This window comes from Neopsephotus bourkii, unplaced genomic scaffold (genome assembly GCF_033783945.1).
Source record: "Neopsephotus bourkii isolate Nb327-2 ecotype Australia unplaced genomic scaffold, CSIRO-AGI_Nbou_v1 NB_1292, whole genome shotgun sequence".
Classification (NCBI taxonomy): domain Eukaryota; kingdom Metazoa; phylum Chordata; class Aves; order Psittaciformes; family Psittacidae; genus Neopsephotus; species Neopsephotus bourkii.
In genome coordinates, this window is record NW_026901776.1 from 8,168,950 (window position 1) to 8,192,918 (window position 23,969).

The following is a 23,969-nucleotide window of genomic DNA, read 5'->3' on the forward strand; positions in this document are numbered from 1 at the left end:
ATTTTTGGAGTTCACTGACTCATTCAAATTTTTAGAATAGTCACAATTTTACTCCATAATTAATTCTGTCTCCTTATGCTTAGTATTGTAATACAGTTATTTATATGGCTGTGTATTGCTTTTTTTTCAGAGGGCTCATACCATATTCAATACAGAAGGAGAGAGAAAAATCAGGGCTCATAAACATGGCATTGTAGAATTTTAAAGTGCTTTTCTTTAGAACTGAAATGCTATTCTGTTTGCATGCTTCTAAATCATCTGTTAAAGTTATTGCACTATAAAGCATCTATCTGATTCCATTTAATCAGCATGCTGGTATATTTAAGCTACTCAAATTAATCTTCAGGTATCTTTTTACAGAATTAGCAAATATTTAAAGATAAGGCTTTGGAAATTCAGAGCTGCCTCAAGCAGATGAAAGTATCTCATGTTGCATAGGCTGACATCTGCAGCAAAAGTATACATATGGTTTAGCACCAGTAAGAAGATTGAATATGTAACGATGAAAATAAGCTTGCAGTGGAGTCAGTATGGTCAGCAAACAAAAACTGAAAAGATGAGATCATGTATATCTCAGCATTTGTAATGTAAACATCAAAAATACTTTAATACATAGGTGAGGCCAGCCAAATAGCCTGTCTTATATAAGCTCACCATGAGCTCAGTAATTCTCAAGGGATGCATTGCTTTCCTAAAAGCACATACCAGCACAGTTGACCTGTAATCTGCCTGAATATTTGAAACCTCAGGGTAGCAATGGCATCAGCACAGAAATTTCAACTGTAAAATTCTATTTGCAACTTATTAGCCTATAAAACAGTGGGGAGATGCACTACTTTCAGTAGTGCAGGTACACCTACTTCAGACGTTTTCTGCTACTCTTTTAATGGCACAGTTAAACAGTAACCACTAGTCAGCACGAACTGAGCGTGGATCCTATAAATATGAGTGCTGATCTTCCTGGCTTTATATGAGTAATGCTAAAGAAAATTAGTTAAATTCTGTTCTGTTCCCATTGGTCTAAAATGTATATGATAATAAGCAAATTATAACCTGAGTATGTGCTTTCTGGAATTCCTTTCAACACAGTTATTGTGAGAACTGTTTATTAGAACAGTAAAAGGCTAGTAAGTTACCTTTCCATCTGTTCACTTCAAGTGTTAAATGATGGTTCAGAAAAGGCATTTAAATATATGCCTCATTTTCTGACCTGAGATAGTTGAGGGCTACTTCTTAGCGGCATTGTGCATGGTTCTGTGAACAGCACTTAAATCCTTGTTTAAAGAGGAAGCTGAAACAATCCTATGAAAGTCATGTAACTGTTCTAACTATTGATACATTATAGTGTCTTATATTTTACAACATAATTTTACGTATGTTTAAATACATGAAGTAAGCTTAATGTGGAAGAAAATGTCCCACCACTTAGAATTGTGATGTGCAGAATACTCTTGTGACGGTTTTGGCATAACAGTAGCTTTCCTACTATTGGAAGCATAATACACTGATAACAGAGAAGCTCTTTTTTAAGCTGATATATAATTTGCACATGCTGGCTTCATGGATGACTTCACAGATTGATTTAAGCAAAAACAGGTGTCACTTTGAAATTCCAGTGTAAACTTTTCATGGTATTACACCATTCTGACTTCACTATGTGACACTTGTATCATAATAATAGTATTTCCCTGTCAGTATGGGTAAGCAGCTGTAAAATACATAAATGTTTTATTGTTTTTAAAAAAAATGCATGCAGAGTCGACACATGTTCCTTGTAAATGTGTCTGTATGATTTGACCTTCTACCACAATTCAGTGTTTGCTGATTTCAGGAGCTTTTCTCCTGGTCACATATACCTTCCACACTTCTTGGTATTTGTTTGTGGAACCACTGTGCATAAACAGAAAAATAATGCTCTCACTGGCTTGTCTTAACTATAGCATTGCATTGTGTTCTTTTAGCTTCTGCCTACGTATGAATGTATGGATATTAGAGTTGAACAGTGGTAACTTCTTTGCACATAAGTTTTGTGAAATTTGGAGGTAAGGGAGGGGTGTTAGAGGCTATACTCTAATTAAACAAGGTATGGTCAGCATAATTAGGTGGTGAAAAGAGAATGAACAGTTAGAATGTTAGAAGACTAACAAGCAGAAATAACTGAAAAAATCACTGCACAGTCTATTCGGTGGAGGGAATGAAGAGTCCAGTTCACTTCAGTCACTCCTGGGAACTGACATGCATGTCATGCTCCTGAGGTTGTACATAATCAAATACAAATAAGGGAATGGGGTAAGTGTATAAATGTCAGGGACTTTATTGTTTTCTCAAACGCAAAACATTTTACATGTGTTCAAAGGCTTTGCTACCCTTCAAGAAGTAATGGGGATTATTTTTTTTCAGGGACATTTTAAAATGTTTAAGAAAAACTTTTAGTGCAGCCAGGGTCAAATAATACTGTGGCTTTTTTGATGACAAAACCCAAACAACTTTAGTAAAGCATCCTTTTTCTCCCTCCCATTTAAGAGCATTATCCATACTGCTGTTGAAAGTCATGACAAATCATAACAGCCATTTAAAGTTTGCATTTTTTTCAAGAGGGACTTGGAAAATGCTAAACTCCAAATATAAATTAAGTGGCTTAACTAGATTCATGCTAAAGCAGTTAACTCTGTCAAATCAACAGCAACATCTACTTTGCTTTTGCTTTAAAGAGTGACAAATTCTGAAACAAATAACTTTAACAAACGAACATAGTTTATTTAGCAATTATAAATCATAAAGGACTGCATAGTTCTAAATCCTTGAAGATAAAACAGTTCTGTATAAACACAAACTGCTTCTCTCAATATATTGCAGCTGCAGGCATTTTAACAATACCTTTTCTAAGGTGTCTTTGTGATTGTTTGTGTATCTATAAAGGGTTCAGAATTGAGGTGGCCAGGAAACCAGCCTCCCCCCAAAAAGTACCATGTTTTTCTCTTTGGACTCCAAAAATGTTTTTATGGCCCTGAGCTCACCAATAATTGAATGTCTGCGTGACAGGCAGAGGCTGCTGGTGCTTTTATAGGAACTAATTTAAATGTTACATTCACCCAAAAATGAATTATCATTTTTCTATGCTTTAAAATGTGGAGGCCACGACTGATAAACATCAGTGTGGGGAAAAAATCTTGGAAAAACAGATTGGTGATCTGGCAACTGGAATTCAGATCAGGTCAAAATGTGTTATAGCTAGAGGAAAACACAGTCTGAGACAAATGAATCTCAACTACTGTGACGAAAGAGAATTGGCTCCAAACCCAAAGATTTCTCAAGAAGAAAAAAGAGTCTTTCCAGAAAATTCTGTAGGGGAAAACCTCTATGATGTATCTGAAAAATAATAACTATGCTGGATATAGAGACTGATTGAACCCACGCAATTAAACATTCTAAGTCCTATAGATAAACTAACTCCAGAGTTGCTGTGATACAAGTCTTGGATACTAAGAATTGGTTTTGTCTGTTGCAAGTAACTAAGTTTGGATTTACTCACAGAAGATATGAAAGTGCTCTTCTCTGTCAGTGCCATCGCGCATGCCAGAAGGAATGACCAAATGTTCATAAAACAAGTACTGCAAGAAGAAGGTCCTTTCATACTCAGTGAAAGTAAGATTTCAGAATCAAAGACATCCTTAGGTCTGTCGTCATCTTTTTCCCCCTTCAGAAAATTAATGGGAAAAAAAGATCTTCGCTTCATGCAGTGCTGAGAGAGATGATTTTTTTAATGGTGATTCAGCATGTGGAGAGGGCTATGTTCATTTATAACTTAATTCCGTGGCATTTGGTCCTTTGTCACTGTTTACAGTTTGTTGACTTCCCTTAGTACTTTTCAGTTGCTTCCTTTCAGGAAATAGAATGTTAAGTGGATATACTTAGTAGAGTCATACTAATTTAATTTTTATTCTCTGTTCTTGCTGGAAATGGTAAACATTTTTAGAGTCTTCTCATTTAAGGAAGTTGCATGTAATGGGGGTGGGGTGTCTCTGTCTATCTCAATAACTTATTTTCTAAAGAGGTGACAATCTTCCAACTTAAAACTTGTACTACTATCCACAAACAAGTCTGTTGTCTTGATAATAGATAATTACTGTAGGCAAAATGTTTAATTGCAGATGAGTGAGATCAGGTGGGAGTGAGTCTCATTTTCAGTGTATAAAGGACTAATTCAGACCTTCTTGAAAGAGTCCTGTTGTGATTAGCTATTATTAATACTTAAGTGTCAATGATGCTAATAATATGTGTTCATCTGTGCCCACCTGGGCTTAGGTACAGCTGTACGTTTGTGTGTAAAGATGCTGGCTTCTCTATTGGAATGTGCAGTTCCTGCAGTAGCCTCCATCAGCAGAAAATTGCTCATGGCAGACTCTGAAGTCAGTGCTGCTTCATTACAGCTAAGTGTTGTGTAGGATGGCTTTCTGTCCTAGTGGTCTCTGTCTAAATGTGGCTTTTTTGACTTTTGTTCCCTTATCTCTCAAGTGAAAGCCTTTTGGATCCACATATGCTTTATCTACCTCAGAATCTGGGTAACTTGGATGGGAGTTAAAAAATGCTTGTGGACCTAAACCCTGTGCTAGGTTGCTTACAGCTGGAATTGTTTGCAGCCCCAAACCTGAAATATGGATGTGAACTTTCAAGCATGATACTCTTGAAGAGCTTGAAGTTCTGTTTCAGAAGTACTGTACTCTGAAAAAGACAAAGTGTCTTGGGTTCTAATATTTTGCTTAATTCTCACAGAAACTTGCGGCTGAAGCACTTGTCTGCCTGCCTGACTTAGAAAAGCAGTCAACTAAGCCTTGTTAAACTCTCCTGCAGGATTAAGCTCCCTGAAGAGGGCTATAGCATAGTCATGATGGGGTTTGGAAATAAAGAGTAGTGAAGAATTGCCCAGTTCCTCAAATGAGTGTGTCTGAGCCCTAAAAGGATTTGAATGAAGCACTATTACGTCCTCAGCGTTTCCTGTTTAATGGGTTGGGCACATTCCTGTTCAGTGTGCTGGTTAGGCTGCTTGCTCTGTACAATTAACTTCTCTCATCTCTTGTACAAGAGACCTAGGACTGATTAGTGATATAACTAGAGGCTAAAATTTAAGCTTTTTAGAATTGTATGCAGTTGCAGATCTAGTCTACATGTAATACCTTTAAAACAAATAAAAAACAAATTAAAATAATTATCCCCAATAAATTTAATTGAATAGAATTGAGGCTGTTCCATCAGTAATCTCAAACCACATTTGCAGCCTCTTTTAATTTATTTGGGGTATTACATTTTTCTGAAATATCCTGAACTATGTAAAGGAAAATGATAGTTCTATTTCTCATTATCAGCTACTGATTAGAGTTTCTAAAATTGCTTTAAACATGTAAAATGATTGTAGCTCAAAATAGGATGTTTGTTGCCTGAGGATTGCATATAAGAGAGTCTGTAGTGGTAAAGACAAGGGAGACAAAAAGTTATTCATAAAATCTGCTGATGGAGATCCTGATTTCAGATCTGTATTTTGTATGTTATGTCGTTTGCACAGGACAAAAGTGATTGCAATTATTATGAAATCCTCTGACTTGTTTTAAAAAGGTTGCATCAGTAAAAGAATTTATCAGCAAAGGTCTCCTGGGGGGGCATGTAAATACAATTTTGCATGTCTTTCAAAACAATAGTAAAGGAAAACACAACAAGCCTGTGTTTGTGACAGCAGTTTGTCAAAATTTGCCAGAATTAATGAAGAAAACCTACTTGAATGGAGCAAGTTTTGCTGTAGTAAATATCTTCAAACAATATATTGTTTAACTTCATCTCTGTATTCACCTAAGATTAAGAGAACTAAAGAGTGAGTTACTTGCTTCTCCTAGAATTGACCAAAGATTTTGCTGTTTTTTAGGGAGGGGGGGGGAGAAGGGATATAGTGATGAGGGAAATGGCAGAAATGCCTCTTCTCTCTGCTGTGACAGGCATCAAGGATAATGTTGTATCCCTGTGATAATCAGTAAGGAAAAAGTGTTTTCCACATATGTTCTTTCCAGTTGTCTTCTTCCTTACCTTGGGATACCTTGGAAGCATCAAGTCTTTGAATTATTTCTTTGCCTGTCTGCCAAGGATGCTGAAGCAGCAAGCAGGACTTAAAGTGAGGGTAAAGAAACAAAGGCGCAATAGAAGCAAGAAGTTAAAGGCTGGACAGGGCCTTGAGCAGCGTGATCTATGGGAGGTGTCCCTGCCCATGGCTGGACTGGATGATCTCAAACTCCCTTCCTACCCATTCTATGATTCTAAGTCTTGAGAGTGAGGACTGTGGTTGGAGCACCTAAACAAGACAGGAGGAGGAAATGAAGATGTAGTGACATGGCTTATCAGAAGTAGGTATGTAGAGAAGTGTGTATAATAGCAATGGTGGCAATAAGAATGGCAACAAAATAACCCTCTGGAGATCACTGTTCAGTTACTGGTGTAATAGGTAGCTGAATCTCCTTTCCCTCTTTGAAGCCCCATTGCTTTGCATGAAGGCAATAGAACTGAGTGCTTGAAAAATGGCAAAATATCAAAGATTAGCCGTATTAACTGATGAAATACATGTAAGATCATGCAAATGCCACAGATTAAGGAGTTACAAAAATAACAAAAAGTAGGAGGAATGCTGGAATTAGTTACATGTCAGTATTGCTGAGGTGAGTAGCTCGAGAGAGGACGCCTTCAGCACTGGAGCGAGGGGAAGATCAGCGTCCAGGAGCCTCAACTCAGAGCGACAAGAGCCACCGAGGGAGCCTCAAGTCCTCGACAGGACCTGCCCAGGAGCCGGCAGCTCAGCTGACGCGAGCAGGGACTCACAGGGGGCGGAGCCAGGAGGGGCAGCACCAGCCCTGATTGGTTAAAAACCTGCCCCAGGGAGCACGGCGAACAGAGCTGGTCGAGGCAGGCGAGCGGTATGACCAGGGCCCGGTCTGGGAGCTCTGCTCTGGCTGCCCCGGCGGCAGCCAGCGTAGGCACCCAGAGAGAGCCGATGAGCGGGGAGGCTGCAGTGCAGAACTCGGAGTGTAGAGAGTGCTTGCACTGGTCTGGTGAGGGGAGGGTGCACAATGGGCAGGGTTGCACCTGGTGCTCCCTGGTGGAGGTCCTCCTGCAGCAGGTGGCTGAGCTGCGGGACACCATCAGTAGGCTGCAAGATGTCAGGGAAGCTGAGAGGAAGCAGGACTGCTTGCTCCAGGGCCAAACTGTGCAGGGGCCTCAAGCATACCCTCTAGCTCGTGGAGGAAAGAAGGAGGCCGCTAACCCAGGAAGCTGGGAAATAGTAACAAAGAAAACCAACAAAAAAAGGAGGAAGAGAACAATTAAAAGCAAGAGGCTTCCTTCTAAATCTGTGTTGTGTTTTGTTTCATCTACTGTGAGTTCAGGAGTGTTGCATCCCAGCTAGAAGGAAACGCAGCAGGAGGGCCAGGAGACCTCCTTGGATGGATAAGGAGCTGCTGAGGAAAATTTTGAGGGGAAAAAAGAGGCTTATAAAAGGTGGAAGCAAGGAAAGGCGGCCTGGGAAGAGTACAGGAATGTTGTCTGGGAAGCTAGGGACCAGGTTAGGAAAGCTAAGGCCTAGTTAAAATTAAACTTGGCTAGGGATGTGAAAGAAAGCAGGAAGGCATGCTATAGTTACATTGCAAATAAAAGGCAGAGTGGGGATAACGTGGGCCATCTCCAGAAGCTATCAGGAGAACTGGCTACTCTGGATTTGGAAAAGGCTGAGGTTTTGAATGACTTCTTTGCCTCAGTCTTCACTGGCAAAGGCTTTGACTGCACCTCCCAAGTCTTGGAAGGCAGACGCAGGGACTGTGAGAATAAAGACCTGAGGCCCACTGTAGGAAACGATGTGGTTCGAGACCATCTTAAGAACCTGAACATGCACAAGTCCATGGGACCTGATGAAATCCATCCATGAGTCCTGAAGGAGCTGGCGAATGAAGTAGCTAAGGCACTGTCCATTTGAAAAATTTGAAATATCTGGGACTCAGGTGAAGTTCCAGATGACTGGAAAAAGGGAAATATAACCCCTGTTTTCAAAAAGAGGAAAATGGATGATCCCGGGAACTACAGACCAGTCAGTCTCACCTCTGTGCCTGGCAAAATCTTGGAGCAGATTCTCCTGGAAGGCATGCTAAGGCACACGAAAAACAACAAGGTGCTTGGTGACAGCCAGCATGGCTTCACTAAGGAGAAATCCTGCCTGACGAATCTGGCGGCCTTCTGTGACGGGGCTACAGAACTGATGGACAGGGGTAGAGCAGTTGATGTCATCTACCTGGACTTGTGCAAAGTGCTCAGCACTGTCCCACACAACATTCTTGTCTCTAAATTGGAGAGACATCAATTTGATGGCTGGACCACTCAATGGAAAAAGAACTGGCTGGATGGCTGCACGCAAAGAGTTGTGGTCAATGGCTCAATGTCCAGCTGGAGACCGGTAACGAGTGGTCTCCCTCAGGGATCGGTGGTGGGGCCGGTCTTGTTCAACATCTGTCTCTGACATGGACAGTGGGATTGAGTGCGCCCTCAGCAAGTTTGCCGATGACACCAAGCTGTGTGGTTTGGTTGATACGCTGGAGGGAAGGAATGCCATCCAGAGGGACCTTGACACGCTTGTGAGGTGGGCTGATGCCAACCTCATGAAGTTTAACCATGCCAAGTGCAAGGTCCTACACCTGGGTTAGAGCAATCTCGGGCACAGCTACAGGCTGGGCAGAGAAGAGATTCAGAGCAGCCCTACAGAGAAGGACTTGGGGGTGTTGGTTGATGAGAAAATGAAGATGAGCCGAATTCAGAGTGCGCTTTCAGCCCAGAAAGCCAACCGTATCCTGGGCTGCATCAAAAGGAGCAGCAGGTCGAAGGAGGTGATCTTGTCCATCTACTATGCTCTTGTGAGACTTCACTTCGAGTACTGTGTGCAGTTCTGGTGTCTTCAACATAAAAAGGATATGGAACTGTTGGAACAAGTCCAGAGGAGGGCCACGAGGATGATGAGGGGACTGGAGCACCTCCCGTATGAAGATAGGCTGAGAAAGTTGGGGCTGTTCAGCCTGGAGAAGAGAAGGCTGCGTGGAGACCTCATAGCAGCCTTCCAGTATCTGAAGGGGGCCTATAGGAATGCTGGGGATGGACTCTTCATTAGGGACTGTAGTGATAGGACAAAGGCTAATGGGTTAAATCTCATACAGGGGAATTTTAGATTGGATGTAAGGAGGAAGTTCTTTACTGTGAGGGTGGTGAGGCACTGGAATGGGTTGTCCAAGGAAGCTGTGAATGCTTCATCCCTGGTGGTGTTCAAGGCCAGGTTGGACAGAGACTTGGGTGATATGGTTTAGTGGGAGAGGTGTCCCTGCCCATGGCAGAGGGGTTGGAACTAGATGATCTTAAGGTCCTTTCCAGGCATAACTATTTTATGGTTCTGTAATGTGTAGCTTTAGCTGTCTAGACTTGGTAAATAAAGTATAGCTTGACATAATGCTGGCTCGTTCAAAATGTTTGACTGCATGGGTATACACATGTACACCTCTCCTCATGCATAACTGTGGGGAGTACTTTTAATCATCACATAAGTTATTGGATCTTGGGTGAAAATGAGCTGGATCATCTTATTTTCATTATCTCATCTAACTTCTCCCATTCCCTGTGAAATGTACACCGAGTGCAAGGTGTTCAGATATACTGTAACAAAGTTTCTGGAAAGAGCCAAGATGCAGAGCTCTACCTGAAGATAAGTATTATATATTGAAGCCAAAAATGAAAATACCCAGCAACTGTGCCTTGCAGTTTTGAATCCACGTAATTTTCAGACTTGTTTGTGCTTGTGATTTACAGAAAGAATAAGGCTCATTTTCTGCCTGGTTTTCAGGTTTGAATGCAGGTTTTAGTTTCATTTTCAGAGCAGTGTAAGGGCTGAGTTCAGTCCTGCTGAAGTCATGTAAGCTATGTTCCACATTTGGTTCACTGGAATGAAATCCATATCAACAGATCAAAAAGGGGTTTGGGAGATCTGTGCCCCTTTGGCCTAGTCTGCAGGCTGGTTCTGAGTATGAAGTGCACCATTAGGGGAGAAATATAAATTATACCAACACAAGCATTTTATGTAAGCTGTATTAAGTAATTCTGCTGCTCTTCTCAATACCCATCAGACCTCAGCTGCAGTATTACCTAATTTTGACCAGTGTATTTGAAGAAAGATGAGGACAAAGTGAGTAATATCAAAAGCAAAACAAGAAATATTGGAGGTCTGCATAATATGGCCTGTTAGACTGGAGAAGTTTAGAATGTTTTGGTCTGTAGAAATGAGACTGAGGGAGATTCATGGTAGCAGTCATCAAATATGTTAGAAATTGATCCACAGAAGAGAAAGGTTTTCTCAGAGTTCGCTGTTGGCAAATAATACCCTTGAATTGCAACAGGGTAATGTGAATTAGATATTGAAAATACCCTTATAATAAGAGAGATTGAAGCACTAGAATATGTTACTTAGGGAGTATGTAGAATATGCATAATAGAAGATTTTTTTGAATAGGCTGGACAGACTTTTTGTGTGATGCTGCTGTTCCATCCTGTGTTGGGAACAAGGAGAGAGGAGATTAGGTGACCTTTCAATCTCTTTCAGTCCTGTACATGCCTAGCAAAGGCTATGTTCCTCTCAGTGTGTATTCTGAAATCTAGGGAAGATCTGCATCTGCTCTGTATGTGAATCTAACGTGTCTTTATCTCTCTCTCCTCCTTTTTAATCCCTTCCCTCTTCTCTCTGCCTTACCTCTTAGCATTAGTAAATCTTCCAGATGCTGATGTTCCTAACTGTATGATAGCCAAATTTCAACTTGTTCTGATCTTTGGGAGTCAGGTGGGGGTGGGTGTTTGTTTAAAGTTGATGATGAAGACAGAACTTCCTCATACATTGTCAAAAGTGTAAAAAGGTCATTTGACAATAGTTCTAAAAATTTAACCGTTTTACTTACGTGGTTGATTTTTGTACAATGTCAGCTTTCCTTTTGACTGAACAAGCATATCTAGTAGTGAGGACTAAACCAGGTGGACTGGTAAAATAACTGGGAGGGACCTGTTTTAGGAAATAAGTAATTTCCTTCTGCTTCTTTCCTTTTTTTTTTTATGTCAGCGTTGAAGAATAAAGAAAGGGAGCTGGTCATCTGAGGATTAAAAATGTCAAATTTATTTGCTATTTAAAAGCTTGTTAGCTTTTACTTCAGAAGATAGATTTTCATGCCAAAGGTATTCTCATGCAGCATGGCTATAATTCAAAAACATGAAATTGCCTGAGATAAGCTAGTGTCTTTGGGAAGAGAATATAATCTTAAAACAGAATCTTCAGGTCTGGTGACATTCTGTGTAGACACATATGAAAACATACTGGGCTTACTGCAGAAGTAGGGTGTCATGAAAACAGGGTACTAATGGAAAGCTTACAGTTTGGTTATTTGCTTCCTCAGAAGATTTGCCACAGGATTTGTCATAAGTGAAGGTATTAAGAAAAACCTCAAACACCAAAACATGAACCCCTTTAAAAGTAGAATCCATAAGAAGTTTTGTTCAAGGATTATGGGAGAGGTATGTGTAAGCCCTACCAGCCTAGTCCACAATATAAGCCACTGCTTATGATTTTGATCCTTCTGATAAGATCACTGTGAAGCACAAAACATTGTATACACAGTAACATAGTAATTTTTTCAACACATTAAAATATTTTCTTCTTTGCCCTACTTGACCTATGAGACAGTACAATGTAGCAGTCTTTTAAACCGAATACCAGTTCTGCTTTCACTAGTGTTGCTAGCCCATTGTCTTCCCACAAAACAGGGACATGCCACAAATCATCTGAGATCCACTTCAGCTATTGAATACTGTCTAGTTGAATTTTTGCAGAATGCTGGAACTGTGAAGGCAGCCATAAAAGCAAGAAAAAATGTGTTTATAGAAATTCTTTTAGAAAGAAACTAAGGCTAAGTACTGTTACAGACAAAGGGACCCGGGAGGTTGAGGAGGAACCCTTCCTTTTAACCAACCCAGGCATAACTTGTGTGAGCTGTTGTGATCATGTGGACCTAAAATCTGCTACCCCCTTATCTTAACATATTCTCCTTTTTTTTATTTATGCAGAAAAAAATATTAATTTGTCATGATGGACAGTGGGGGCAGAGGGATTCTGTGAAGAAAGCCTTTTGCTTGTATTTTCCATTTCTCCTGCAGTAGTTGCTAAATCACAGCAGGAGCTTGCTGTGTTCATAGTATTATATCATAGTGACTTGCAGAGATGGAAAGAAAATCGCATACATGTGGTGCCAATTTTCAACTAAAATCTCATCATTTTACCCATGCATCTTTCTTTTTTTGAGTCTGGCTCAAGAGACTTTCACAGATTCTGGAAACTACGAACATGTTCTTCCACTGATCTCCTTTGACAAATGTATCAAAGAGTTCTTAGGTATAAGTAAGCCTGTACTATGAGCCAGGATGATTATGCAATTGGCTGAGCCTGAGCCTCCTCATTATGAATTTGTTGCCTAACTCAGGGATGAAGCTTTAACCAGGATTGGTAATTCTGATTGTCCTATCTTTATTAAAGCAGCTCTCTGAGTTTATCCCTAGTTCTGCCGTATTTTTTTCAGTATCTTTGCTGTTTATTTGATGTTTGTATCTTCTGCTTTTGTTGGTTTTCGTTAGACTAATTTATTTATCTGGTCTCACGTTTGTATTTCTTCAGTCTGGTGTTATACTTAAGAGCAGAGTGAGGTGTTTCATTTCCACATGTTTAAAATTGGTTTTGAAGAGTTGATGATACATGTCTGTATGTATCTCTATAAAATATGATTCCAGGTATGTTGCAGTGCTGTAGTACCATAATTTTTCTCCAGAAGTGAATTTGAGATAATCTAAGTTGCAGATCTTGTTATGGCTGTGTCACAGTGGCATCATCAGTAAAGCTTCTGGAGTTTAAAGAGGAAAATAATCTGTATGCTACTTTAAAAATGCAGCTAAAAGATATTGAAGGATGTATTTTCTCATTTAGAATTAAATCATCCCCTCTTTGGAGGAGACTGGGAGGGGGGGGAGGGGGGAGAAGGGAGTGGGAGAAGATTCAAGGAAGTCCAAGAGTCTAACCTTGCAGTGTTTCTGCCAAAGGCTTCCTTTCAGCAGAAGGGTTCTTGGTCTGTTTTCAATTTAAATCTACATGCATTATGCTCACTATTAAGGTTGCTAAGCCTTAGGATGCATGAGGATAGTACTGTTTCCTTAGGTACAATTACAGAGAAGGATGAAAACAGTTTTTCTCCCTTGATTCAACTCCTGGTTAATTTTCAGCTCAGAGGCCATCATTAGCTTTGTATCCCTCCCAGATGTCTCAAGAAGTATTGAGAAAGTTAAAAGATGTGGCCTGCTAGGCAAGGAGATGAAAATAATAGTTTCATGACGGTTTTCATAAATCTGAGATCTTCCCATGTCAAAAGAATATGAATCTGTCTTATTTCTGGCGCTTTTGCAGCTAATAAACCAGGAATACCTGTCAGAATTGATTTTTTTTTTTTAATAGCAAAATAATTGCTGAATAATGATGTGAATATTTATAGGGGTTAGGGCTTATATAGTGTTTTTCAGTCTTCTTACTTCCCTAAACAGCTTGCATTAAAATATTCTTTCATGGATACTCTTTACCTCTGTAGGTACTGGCTTGTGTTTGTGAAGGTACTGTTCAACTGCTGTTCCTGCGCTGTTACTCCCAGACTTACGTGCTAATATCTTCTCACCCCAAAGGGATAAGAGGAGAATTTACAATTGCCTCATACTAAGGCACCCCTTCTACCAAAAAAACAAAATTACGCTACAGATTTTTTTTCTGGTAAAATCTGAACTATGTGATAAACATTATTTTAAAAAGAAGATATTATTTTCATTATAAAGATTATGTCCAAATTTTGCTACAGCTCCGCAGCATAGTACAGAATACTAAGAAGGAGAATTAAATTATGATTTAGTTATTTTTAAGCTAAGCTGGAAACCTTGTGTGGGTCCCCCAATACTGGTTTTTACAGTGTAGGCAGGGCTGACTTTTGTGACTCAACTAACCATGTTTTTTTAATTAGATCACATCCTAAAGGAAAAATGTTAAAACATCTGAAAATATAAAATATAAAATGGATTGGGCTTTTCTAGGAAAATACATATATAAAACTGCAAATAAAATACAAAGATGGCAGTATTGCTTGTGAAGCTGTGCTTAACAAAAGGAAGGCTTTTAAATTCTAGACTCAGCAGTTCATAAGCTACTTATGTTTGTTGATTAGGAAAAGTGTATTAATAATTTCCATTTGACATCCAAGAATCCAGGGTGTCTTCTATGTTGACTAAAATCACAATACTAGCCTTTAATTGAGATATGTTATTCCTGTGTCTGTCTGGGATGTGCTTTTTCCAGCTATTGTTTAGGGAGAAATAAGGTGGAAGCATCTGTATTACAGCTGCTGTTCAGATAGAGCAATGCCTTTATTCTAGACAAAACAGTTGGCACAATTGTTTTATTTGTTTATGAAAAGACAAATATGAAGAATTTATATTCTTTTGAAGTGGGAAGATTTTTTTTCATTTTCTTGAGATTTAAAAAAGAAAAAAAAATTGTCCAGAGGGTATTTCATAAACTGGGTTAGACAACTGTCCAGGAGCTTCTTTAATTCTGTGACTTTAGGAAGGGGATTGGAGATTCTTCTCTTTATGGGCATCATTTTGTGGAATTGTTAGGTTTGTTAAGAAATTGTTTATTAATACTTTCCATGAAGATACTGTGATACTTTTACAAGAGGTTTCTGAATTTATTAATAAGTAAGCATGCAGAGGACAAACTGTATGTTTGTTTTTTTTAAGAATTGCAAATGGAATATGTTCTATTTCCCTAATTTTCCTAATGAGTAGTTTTAATGTCTTTTTTTTTTTTGTCTTCAGCTTTACATCTCTTTTTAAATGAAATTCTGTAACAAGTTCTTCTAATTACCTTAATTTAAAATTAGTCTTTGCTCAGTGTTTCTTACATTCAAATTTAAAAAATGACTGTATGTATACATGTATGTATACACATGTATATAAGGAACAGTCTAATAATTTTTTATCTTTGAGCTCAGAACCAGTATTTTAAGCGTTGATACATACTTTTTTTCTCTGAACTATTTATTACTTATACAAAGGCTGACAGCAAAGCTCAGTCTATAATACGTAAATCCTTATGGAAAAGTAGTGCCAAAAATCTGTGAAAAAATGGGTCCAGGCAGCTGCGTCACAAGGTTTGACCACTTTGGGCTGGGGTGCCAGGAGATTTGAGACAGATGTTTTCAGACATGCCGCATGCCTAAAACATTTCCAGGGGTCGAGCTACAAATAGTGACTTAATAAGTGCAGAAACAGGAAAAGTATGCAGGAGGACACAAGAGTTTATTCACCCCTAGGTGCACAGCCAGCCTCTTTACATTACATCTGCCTGTCAGGGTTGACTATTTAAGCTGTCATGCCCTTGGTATTGCTCTTTGTCTGCCTGTGAATAAAGTGCAGCATTGTGATTACTAATCCCACTCCAGTGACTTGACTTTAAATGTGGTTTTGGAGTGGATCCCGGAGTTCTGTTTGCTAAGCTTCCTACTCCTGTTTCAGAGACACCACTGGAGATCTATGAGAGAGCACTGCAGACTGCCCTCCTCCTGTAGACCTGTCGCCTTCTCTTCTCCCCCCCACCCCCCCGCCTTTTTTTTTTCTTTCCCAAAACTTTCTGAAGGAAATCAATGGATACCAAAGTGATCTGTTTATTTTTCTTTTTTTCTTTGCCTCCACTGACAGTGGGAAATCACACTGGTCGTATCAAGGTGGTCTTTACACCCAGTATCTGTAAAGTGACTTGTACCAAAGGCAACTGTCAGAACAACTGTGAGAAGGGAAATACCACCACCCTCATCAGTGAAAACGGCCATGCTGCTGACACTCTGACAGCCACTAACTTCCGAGTAGGTAAGTACCCTGAAACTGTATTTGTCCTTAGCTGTCCTCTCTTGACTAATAGAGGGAGGAGATGTTTTGTTATTAATAACAGTTGTGCATCTGTTACTCTTTGTTTGAAGGGCTGTGCTGAGTAGGAACCATTGTATGTTAGACAAGTTTTCTGGTATCCTTCAGAAACATTCCCAAAAGTTCATTTTGTATCATAGAGAAAAACTCCCATATTTTTCATCTGAATTTTCAGCTGAAGGGGCTGTGAGATGCTAAGCTGCAGCTTTTGGTAAAATTAATCCCTCAGAGTTTGTGTTGGTAAACAGAGAAAATGTCAGATTCCACAAAAAGTTCTGTTTCCTCCTTTTTGCTTGTTGAATGGATATCAAATGCACATAAAATCTGGCTAACACAGTGAATCTGTCTTCAATAGATTGTTCAGGAGTTCCTTAAAACTACAACCCCTTTTAGGAATACATCAGCCTAAAACTTTTTCTTACTGCTGAGAGTAAATCAGGTTACATATTTGTCATTTTTTAGAAACTGAAATAATGTTAAGTCTAATTGCATTTCTTGAAGCCAGTCTCTTCTCTGTTTATTCTCTCTGCTTGCTCAGTAAGAGTACCAGCAGTATGTCAGTCTAAATGCTACAACTGCTTGACTGTGTTGAAACAAATTCTGAGAGCTATCTAGGATAATGATTAGCATATTTAAACTCTATGATATTAGTAGGAATGTGTGTGTTAAGCATTAGTCTCGTAAGCTAAGAAAAATATAGATATGTGGATACTTATCTAAACACTTTTAAACTTGTTTCACTTTCTGATATCCTTAGCTGCTCTTAGTATAGTATTTTGTTGTTATCCAATAAATATCATAATATTGGGGGGGGGGGGGGAAGTTGATTATTTTGCCAATTTGTACTTAAAGAATGCCAGATATGAATAGTGTAATTTTAGTCTCTGTCTAGTATAAACAACATGTCAGGCAGTGCTGAGGCTGGCCAATACTGCCCTTTTTCGAAGTGTGCTATATTTCAGTCTCTGAGGGAGGGGAAAGCTATTCCAGTTTATTCTTCTTTTCATCTGGACAGACGATACAAAGAGCAGTTCCCTCCCTTAACACTCCTACTAGACTATCAGACTGTGAGTGAAAGCTCTTGGAATTAATAATATATTCTTTAATGATATGAATGTTTGTAAAAATGTGTGTTTTGCACTAAAGCTAATAAACCCAGTGATTTAAAGGAGCAATACAGCATATTTTGGGTTTGTTTATTGGCTGTTCTGAGGCACAAAAAAAAAAAAAAAGGATTTTGTGAAGGAATGGTAAACCAAATACTTTGAACTTGTGTTTACTGTCAATAGATTTTTACTAATGTTTTGGCAAGAATCACACTAAGTATGTTTTTTGTTTAATTTTCTGACTATTGTGAAAGGATTGAGTTATTCTCCCCCCCCCCCCTTCATTTGACCTTGTTTTTTAATTGAAATTATGAAATGCTTAGAAGGGGCAGTCATGTAATTTTTCTGCTATGTAAATCTGTGCTGTAACATGACCTTCTCTCAAATACTTGAAAACGGGGAGTGGAAATTGACCTGTGAAGACCTGTTCCACACCTTCCTTCCTGGCCTCAGGCCATGAAGCTCATGATGCACTTTGTACAATAGGCTGCTAGAAATATTCAACAAAAGCAGCCTATAATAGTATTTGATGGAAAGATAAGGGAGCGTTATGTTTAGAAATGTATAAAAACAAGTCGCCACACACGTATAGTGGTTTTTAACCTGCCTGTGGCTACCTGTCTTCCTTATTACCTTTAAAAGACCAAAAGCATTCACCGCAGCAATAAGTGTCATCATTTTTTCAGAAGGGGAATGAGAAAGAGGTCATAGAGCCCTGTGACTTCAGGGTTCTCCAGTTAAAAATAAAAATGCTGAGTAAAGTTCTTAATAGCCAGAGAGAAAAGATTCTACACCTATACATTGAGTTCTTTCACTGATTGCACATTTTCAGGAGCTTTTGAATCAGGGTTGAAAATATATACTACTGAAATAATTTTTATTTATGTTCTCTGATTAGCATCTCTCATTAGCTTAGGTTTGTCCTGATAGAGATGTCACCCAATATATAAAGCAGAAATAACCTGGGTCTTCTGATCTTAATTTAGTTTTGTTATATTTTTTAACATCTATATTATGTTTTACTTTTGCTTTTAAGTCCCCATTTTAAACTTGTTTACTTATTGTTCATACAAAATGCATGGAAATCATGATTCTGATAATTTGACATTTTAAAAGTACAGTCATGAGACAGAATGTCATGTCAGAAAATACATACTTGAGGCAATGAACAGCACTTTTCAGCATGTTTCTTTTTAAAAGTATCTCTTCTTTCTAAACCCAGAAAAGATAAACTCACATGCCCTGTTTGGAAAACTTAACTCCTATTACTAATAATGGATACCTACTGTGAATGGGGAAATTAGGAAACTGCTTTAGGTGGTTATACCTAAATGCATTTCTCTAGCAGGAGAAGCATTCTACTACACAAGACTGAATTTTCTGAAAAGAGATTGCAGTTAACCATCACTTTGCTTTGTCCTTAATAATCCATTATTTCTGATAGTAAAGCAGAGTAAATTTGTGTTTGTTTTAAACTTTCTGATGAACTTTGTAAACACTCTATTTTCAGAGAGAGTAAGCTGCAGTGCTTCTACTGAAGCTGCTCAAGCTTCATCTGGGTTATTCAGATTCTTAAAAGTCGCTTAATTTCTCATTTCAACTGAAACTTGGTACCAGTGAGCCCAGACAAGGAACAAATCCTGTTTTGTAAAAATTTCATAAGAAATGGATAAGCCATTAAAATGAAACCCCCAACAAGAAACAGACTGGGGAAATGCAGCTTTTCAGGTAGTGGAGATTTTGGCTGTTCTCATGAAGAGCTCTAGCGTTTCAGTTGAAGGTGATGAAAGCTTGGTATTTAAAAGGAAGGGTATCCTTGATTGCCAGTCTACTCCATGGAAACTGGTTTTCTTGCAGTTTCATTTTGTGAATTGTGGATGTTGCACAGTTAAACTAACCAACTTCTAATATCTCTGGCTCGGAGAATAAAAGCATGTAATACAAGTGGAAACTTCTGCTGAATAGATGATTTTCATTATTCTATTGGATTGATGCATGTGCAGTTTGCATGGTATGTCAGTCCTGATACGTCTACAGAGGATTGTTAAACAGAGTCGATATATGTGCATAGGAAGGATGTGTATAGAATAACATGAATTTCTGTCTCATTCACTGTTGAAATTACTTAGTGGTGTGTCCTGTTTCTCCACAGAATTATTCTACATTCCAAAATACCTGTTTTTGAAATGAATTTTCACTCTGTAAAGAATGGGAGGACAGTGACTAATTTGTAACTGTAAAATGAAGCAGTAAGGAATTAGGAAATGCCCAAATTAATGTTCTTTATGCTCTTTAATTTTTTCCCCATTGTGCATATGTATGTAATTATATATTTGCATTCTTTTTTTTCCATGGGATCCCTGCCATATTGTGCAGAACTCAGTAAAGGAAGCAGTCATTTAATACCTGGTTTTATATTCACTATTCGTTGCAGCCCTGTATCTCATTTAAAGCAGTTTATTCAAACTGTTATAAGTGAGAAATTAAAAGTTGCATGTATGTCTTTTTGTAGGCATTTTATACTTGAGCACTTGGCAGCATCTGTGTCAAAGAGGGAAATAGAACCATGGAATGGTTACGGTTGGATCTGAAGGTTATCTAGTTCCAACCCCCCTGCCATGAGCAGGTACACCTTCCACTAGACCAGGTTGCTCAAAGCCCCATCTAACTTAGCCTTGAACACTTCCAGGAGTGTGACATCCACACCTTCTTTGGGCAACCTGTTCCAGTGTGATCTCACACTGCCAGCTCATGTTGAGCTTCTTGTCAACCAATACCCCAATTCTTTGTCCTAGGGGCTGCTCTCAATCCATTCTCCACCCAGCCTGTATTTGTGCTTGGGACTGCCCTGACCTGCATGCAGAACTTTGCGCTCAGCCTTGTTGAACTTCATGAGGTTGGCATTGGCCCACCTCTCAAGCCTGTCAAGGCCCTTCTGGATGGCATCCCTTACCTCCAGTGTGTTGACTGCACCATGCAGCTTGGTGGTGTTAGCAGACTTGCTGAGGTACTCAATCCCACTGCCTGTGTCACAGGAAAAGATATTGAACAGTGCCAGTCCCATACTGCAGATGGAGACTGAGGAGAGTTTAAGATTCTTTTTCCCAAGACCATAGGACAGAATTGTGTCACAAATGGTGATAAAACTGTTGCTCTGCTAATCCCCCTTACATTGCTCTTCAGTGCTCATCAGTATCTCTTTTAACACTCTCTTCCCCTTCTGATCCCTTTCCTTCATAGTTGTCTCTCCTCATGGCTTTGCTGTGCACCTTAGTTTACTTAGGCTGTTACCAGGGATAAGGGAATATTTTGTTCTGTGCTTTTCTTTGGAAGAAGGGCAGATTTTTAGGAACTCTGTATTTCTTGTTTCGTTAAATCTGAGTGACTCTTAAAGTGTTTCTCCTACAGTTTCACTGGACTTTGTAGGCAGTTGTTGTGAGGTTGAGAATGATGTCGTGTGTGTGTTGTGGCCTGCAGTCTGGGTAAGCCAGTCTTCCTTGTGAGACTTGTTTATCCATCCTGCTTTCTTTCTTTCTCATCCATAATATGTCCATTTGTCTCTGGTCCTATATTAACATGATAATAAAGATCTGCCAGGCATCTTTTGGTGACATGGTGTCCAAAGTAAAAATTTATCTGGTCCTTCATATTTCAAAGGACATTATTGATTTAATAATAAATCTTAAAACTTTCAGCATGGATCACAGGGATCTGCGTATCTTGTACCCTGTTGCAATAATGCTCGAATTTTCATAGAATCATAGAAGGCTTTGGGTTGGAAGGGACCTTAAGGATCATCTAGTTCCAGCCCACCCTATTATGTTGCCTAATGGATGTTGGCACTTTCCCTATCGGAATTTTGTGTCAAAAAAAATTCCTGTTTTACCGTGTTGACTCTATGCAAGTGGTTTTTTTGGATAATTGAGGTTGTCCAAAAGTTTCCCATTATGTATAGACAGCAACTTCCAAGAAGCAGCATAAACATTCTGCTCAAATCTTGTTATTTGGTCTTCTGTTGAAAGTAATCAAAGAAAGTTTGACCAATATATTTTAAAACAATAAGTTATTCAAAGGGAGCTTAGTAAAAAGGCTCACTATGTAATTATTATTCTTGCAGAATTTCCTGTATAAGGGTCTAGGAGCATAATTATTTAGAGCTATGAACATGTAAAGCAATTACTTTACAAAACATTAATAGAATATTAGAATTTTATTCAGACATACATGATCATGAATTTCTATCCATATTATTGAAGTTAGCATTACTTTTTGTTATTTATTGCATTTTATTTCGATTATATTTATAATCTATTTTTTTTTAAATGGCAATGACCTGTAAGCAAGCCAGCACATTTTTATCCGTAGTTAGTGAATGACAGGAAAGCTAAGAGCAATGAATGGCCTTTTCTTGCTGCCAGTTACTATGTAATGAGCGACTGTGACATTTGAGGAAGGTTTTTCATTATTGCATGGTATGAAAGGCATTGGTTGTAAATAATATTGGAGGGCAAATTTGATGACATGTGAAGACATATAAAAGACCAACAGCTTGTAGAAGTGTTTGTGTAGATTTATGAGCTTCACAGAATCTTCTGGCCGCTTGTGAGGTGTACACTTCATTTTTCTACCCCTCATATTTTACTCTTTGTTGTGCTGGGTTTAGTAAGAGTTGCCAGAATGGCAACATGTTAGAAGAGATGCTTTATTATCTATTATGAAGTTGTTTTTACTACTTGGTGATGTTAGTCTGGGTAAATGAGCCATCATGCCTGATCTGTGTGATTTGTGCCCCAGCAAAACATTTTTCTTATGGCTTCAGCTGAGACTTAGCAGATATACGTGTATCTTCTCCAATGAAATACTTAAAATAATTGGTAACAAATGTTATGCAGAGATTTTTTTTAATTCCTTTTGTAACATAAGTGAGGAGAATTAATGTATTTTAAACGCTCTCCTTGTCAGATATCCGAACTGATGAGCTTATTTTAGGAATAACCACGTAGCTCAGTAACAGCATATGACAATTCATAGTCTCTTTTCAGTAGCGTGTTCTCTGTGGGTGAGAGAAGTGTTACTTTGAACTATTCTCGGGTTTTGCACTTGAACTTGCCATAGTGTCATCCTTTTCTGAAGTAGTTATGATGAAAGAACCATATCAGTTTAGTCCTTTGCTGTCTCTTTGGTGGCTACCTTGTGGCCTTATTTGGTAAAAGTTTTGGTTCTACTCCTGCTGCAGTAATTATCATTTATGCATTGTCAGGCTTTATTGTTTTATGCTTTTTCCTTGTCTTGGTTTTTTTTTCCCCTGCCGTGAAGTATTTTTTCTTTTAACAGACAATGGCAGGAATTTGAAAATTTCTGAATTCTCAGACAACTTGGTTAAAAGATTAACTTTTCAAATTTTCTGGAGGAGTTGTCAAGGAAGTTGATCAGTCTGTCAGAGTGTCTCTCCCAGGTGAAAATAAATAAATAAATAAAAGCTTCAGGACATGAGAGTTTATTCACTGCTTTAGCTGGTAATTTGAAATTTAGTCTGTATTAACTGATGACCATGCTTGAAATACTTATTCATGCATCAGCACTGTAACAGCTGTAGCTCAGACACTGGACTGAATGGATGAAGTAAACAGAAGGACAAAATAACAGTGGAACAGCTTTAAGAATTGTTTGCATCCTCTGTCTTATAGAAGACAGTAGGGAAAAAGGTATTTCCCAGCCTGAAGAGCCAATGTAAAACAATTAGGGAGGAACCACTTATCATGAGCATCAATTTAACAGAAATAGGTTTTTTCTAATCTCCCTTTGTTCTATAAGGTAAATTTGAGCAGAGAGGAAAATGGGTTAATTTACTTACAATCCAGGTATTGTAGTGTAGGCCTTCATAGTCTGAATCATTAGTGGTCTAAAATCCTACTCTGTAATGAAAATGTATCACTGCTGTTTGAGCAACGCTCAGGGTCTTAATGCATTTTGAATCACTGGCCACCTATACTCATATTATAAAGAAAAATTGTATCTTAAGGATTTTGTTGTTGATATTCACATCTGTTCAGAAGGAATGCTTTCTGTCCCCCATGTGTTTATCAGTACTTGTCATCAACAAATAGTTCTGGTTTCTACCATACAGCTTAAGCATCTGTGAGCTCTTTCTTCATAACCTTAAAATAATTATTCAAATTTGGCATTTTCCAGTCTGAGTCTAACAGAGGCCAGATGCTAATTTAGAGAAAATGGATTGTTCAGCCAGATGATTTTAACGAGGCTAAACTTAGACAAGCCAGTTAGCAACTCATTTCCACTCTCTTGTTCACCTTAAGGACTTCAGACCGTCACTGTGAAGCAAAAGTCCCGTCTGCTCTCAGAGCATTCATCTAACTGTATATTATAACGAACACAGTTTTTGGATGTGCAGTCATAGGAAAAACCACAAATGGAAATGGTACAAAATCCACACCTGCAGCCATTCAAAACCACAGGGAGTATGTTCCCTCAAAGTTAAAGCGAAAACAGAACATAAAGTTAAAATGCATAATGCTTTATTTTAGTGTATATGGTTTTAATTTATAGTGACTAGTTTATGTACATCTGACTTGAAGTACTGTAAAAAAGAACTAAGAGAGCATTTATTTGAATGATTACATTGTTGCACATTCAAATAAACACACTACCTTGTACAGCTATCATTTTACTATTGCTGAACCAAATGTCTTTGCACATACCTCACTGAAGATCAAGTATATGCCAACTTTGGCTTAAAAA

At 38.6% G+C, this 23,969-nt stretch overlaps 1 protein-coding gene across 8 annotated transcripts in view; it reads left to right on the forward strand.

Annotated features, from left to right (window-relative positions):
• The window catches only part of LTBP1 (latent transforming growth factor beta binding protein 1), a 194,644-nt gene that overhangs the window by 53,597 nt on the left and 117,078 nt on the right, over positions 1-23,969 (forward strand). For 5 of the 8 annotated variants that reach the window (XM_061365890.1, XM_061365891.1, XM_061365894.1 and 2 more), the window contains exon 5: positions 15,880-16,047. In XM_061365890.1, coding sequence (XP_061221874.1) covers positions 15,880-16,047 — 168 coding nt within the window. Of the gene's footprint in view, positions 1-15,607; positions 16,048-23,969 lie in introns of those variants that run through there. The other 3 variants (XM_061365896.1, XM_061365897.1, XM_061365895.1) reach the window with 2 other exon arrangements.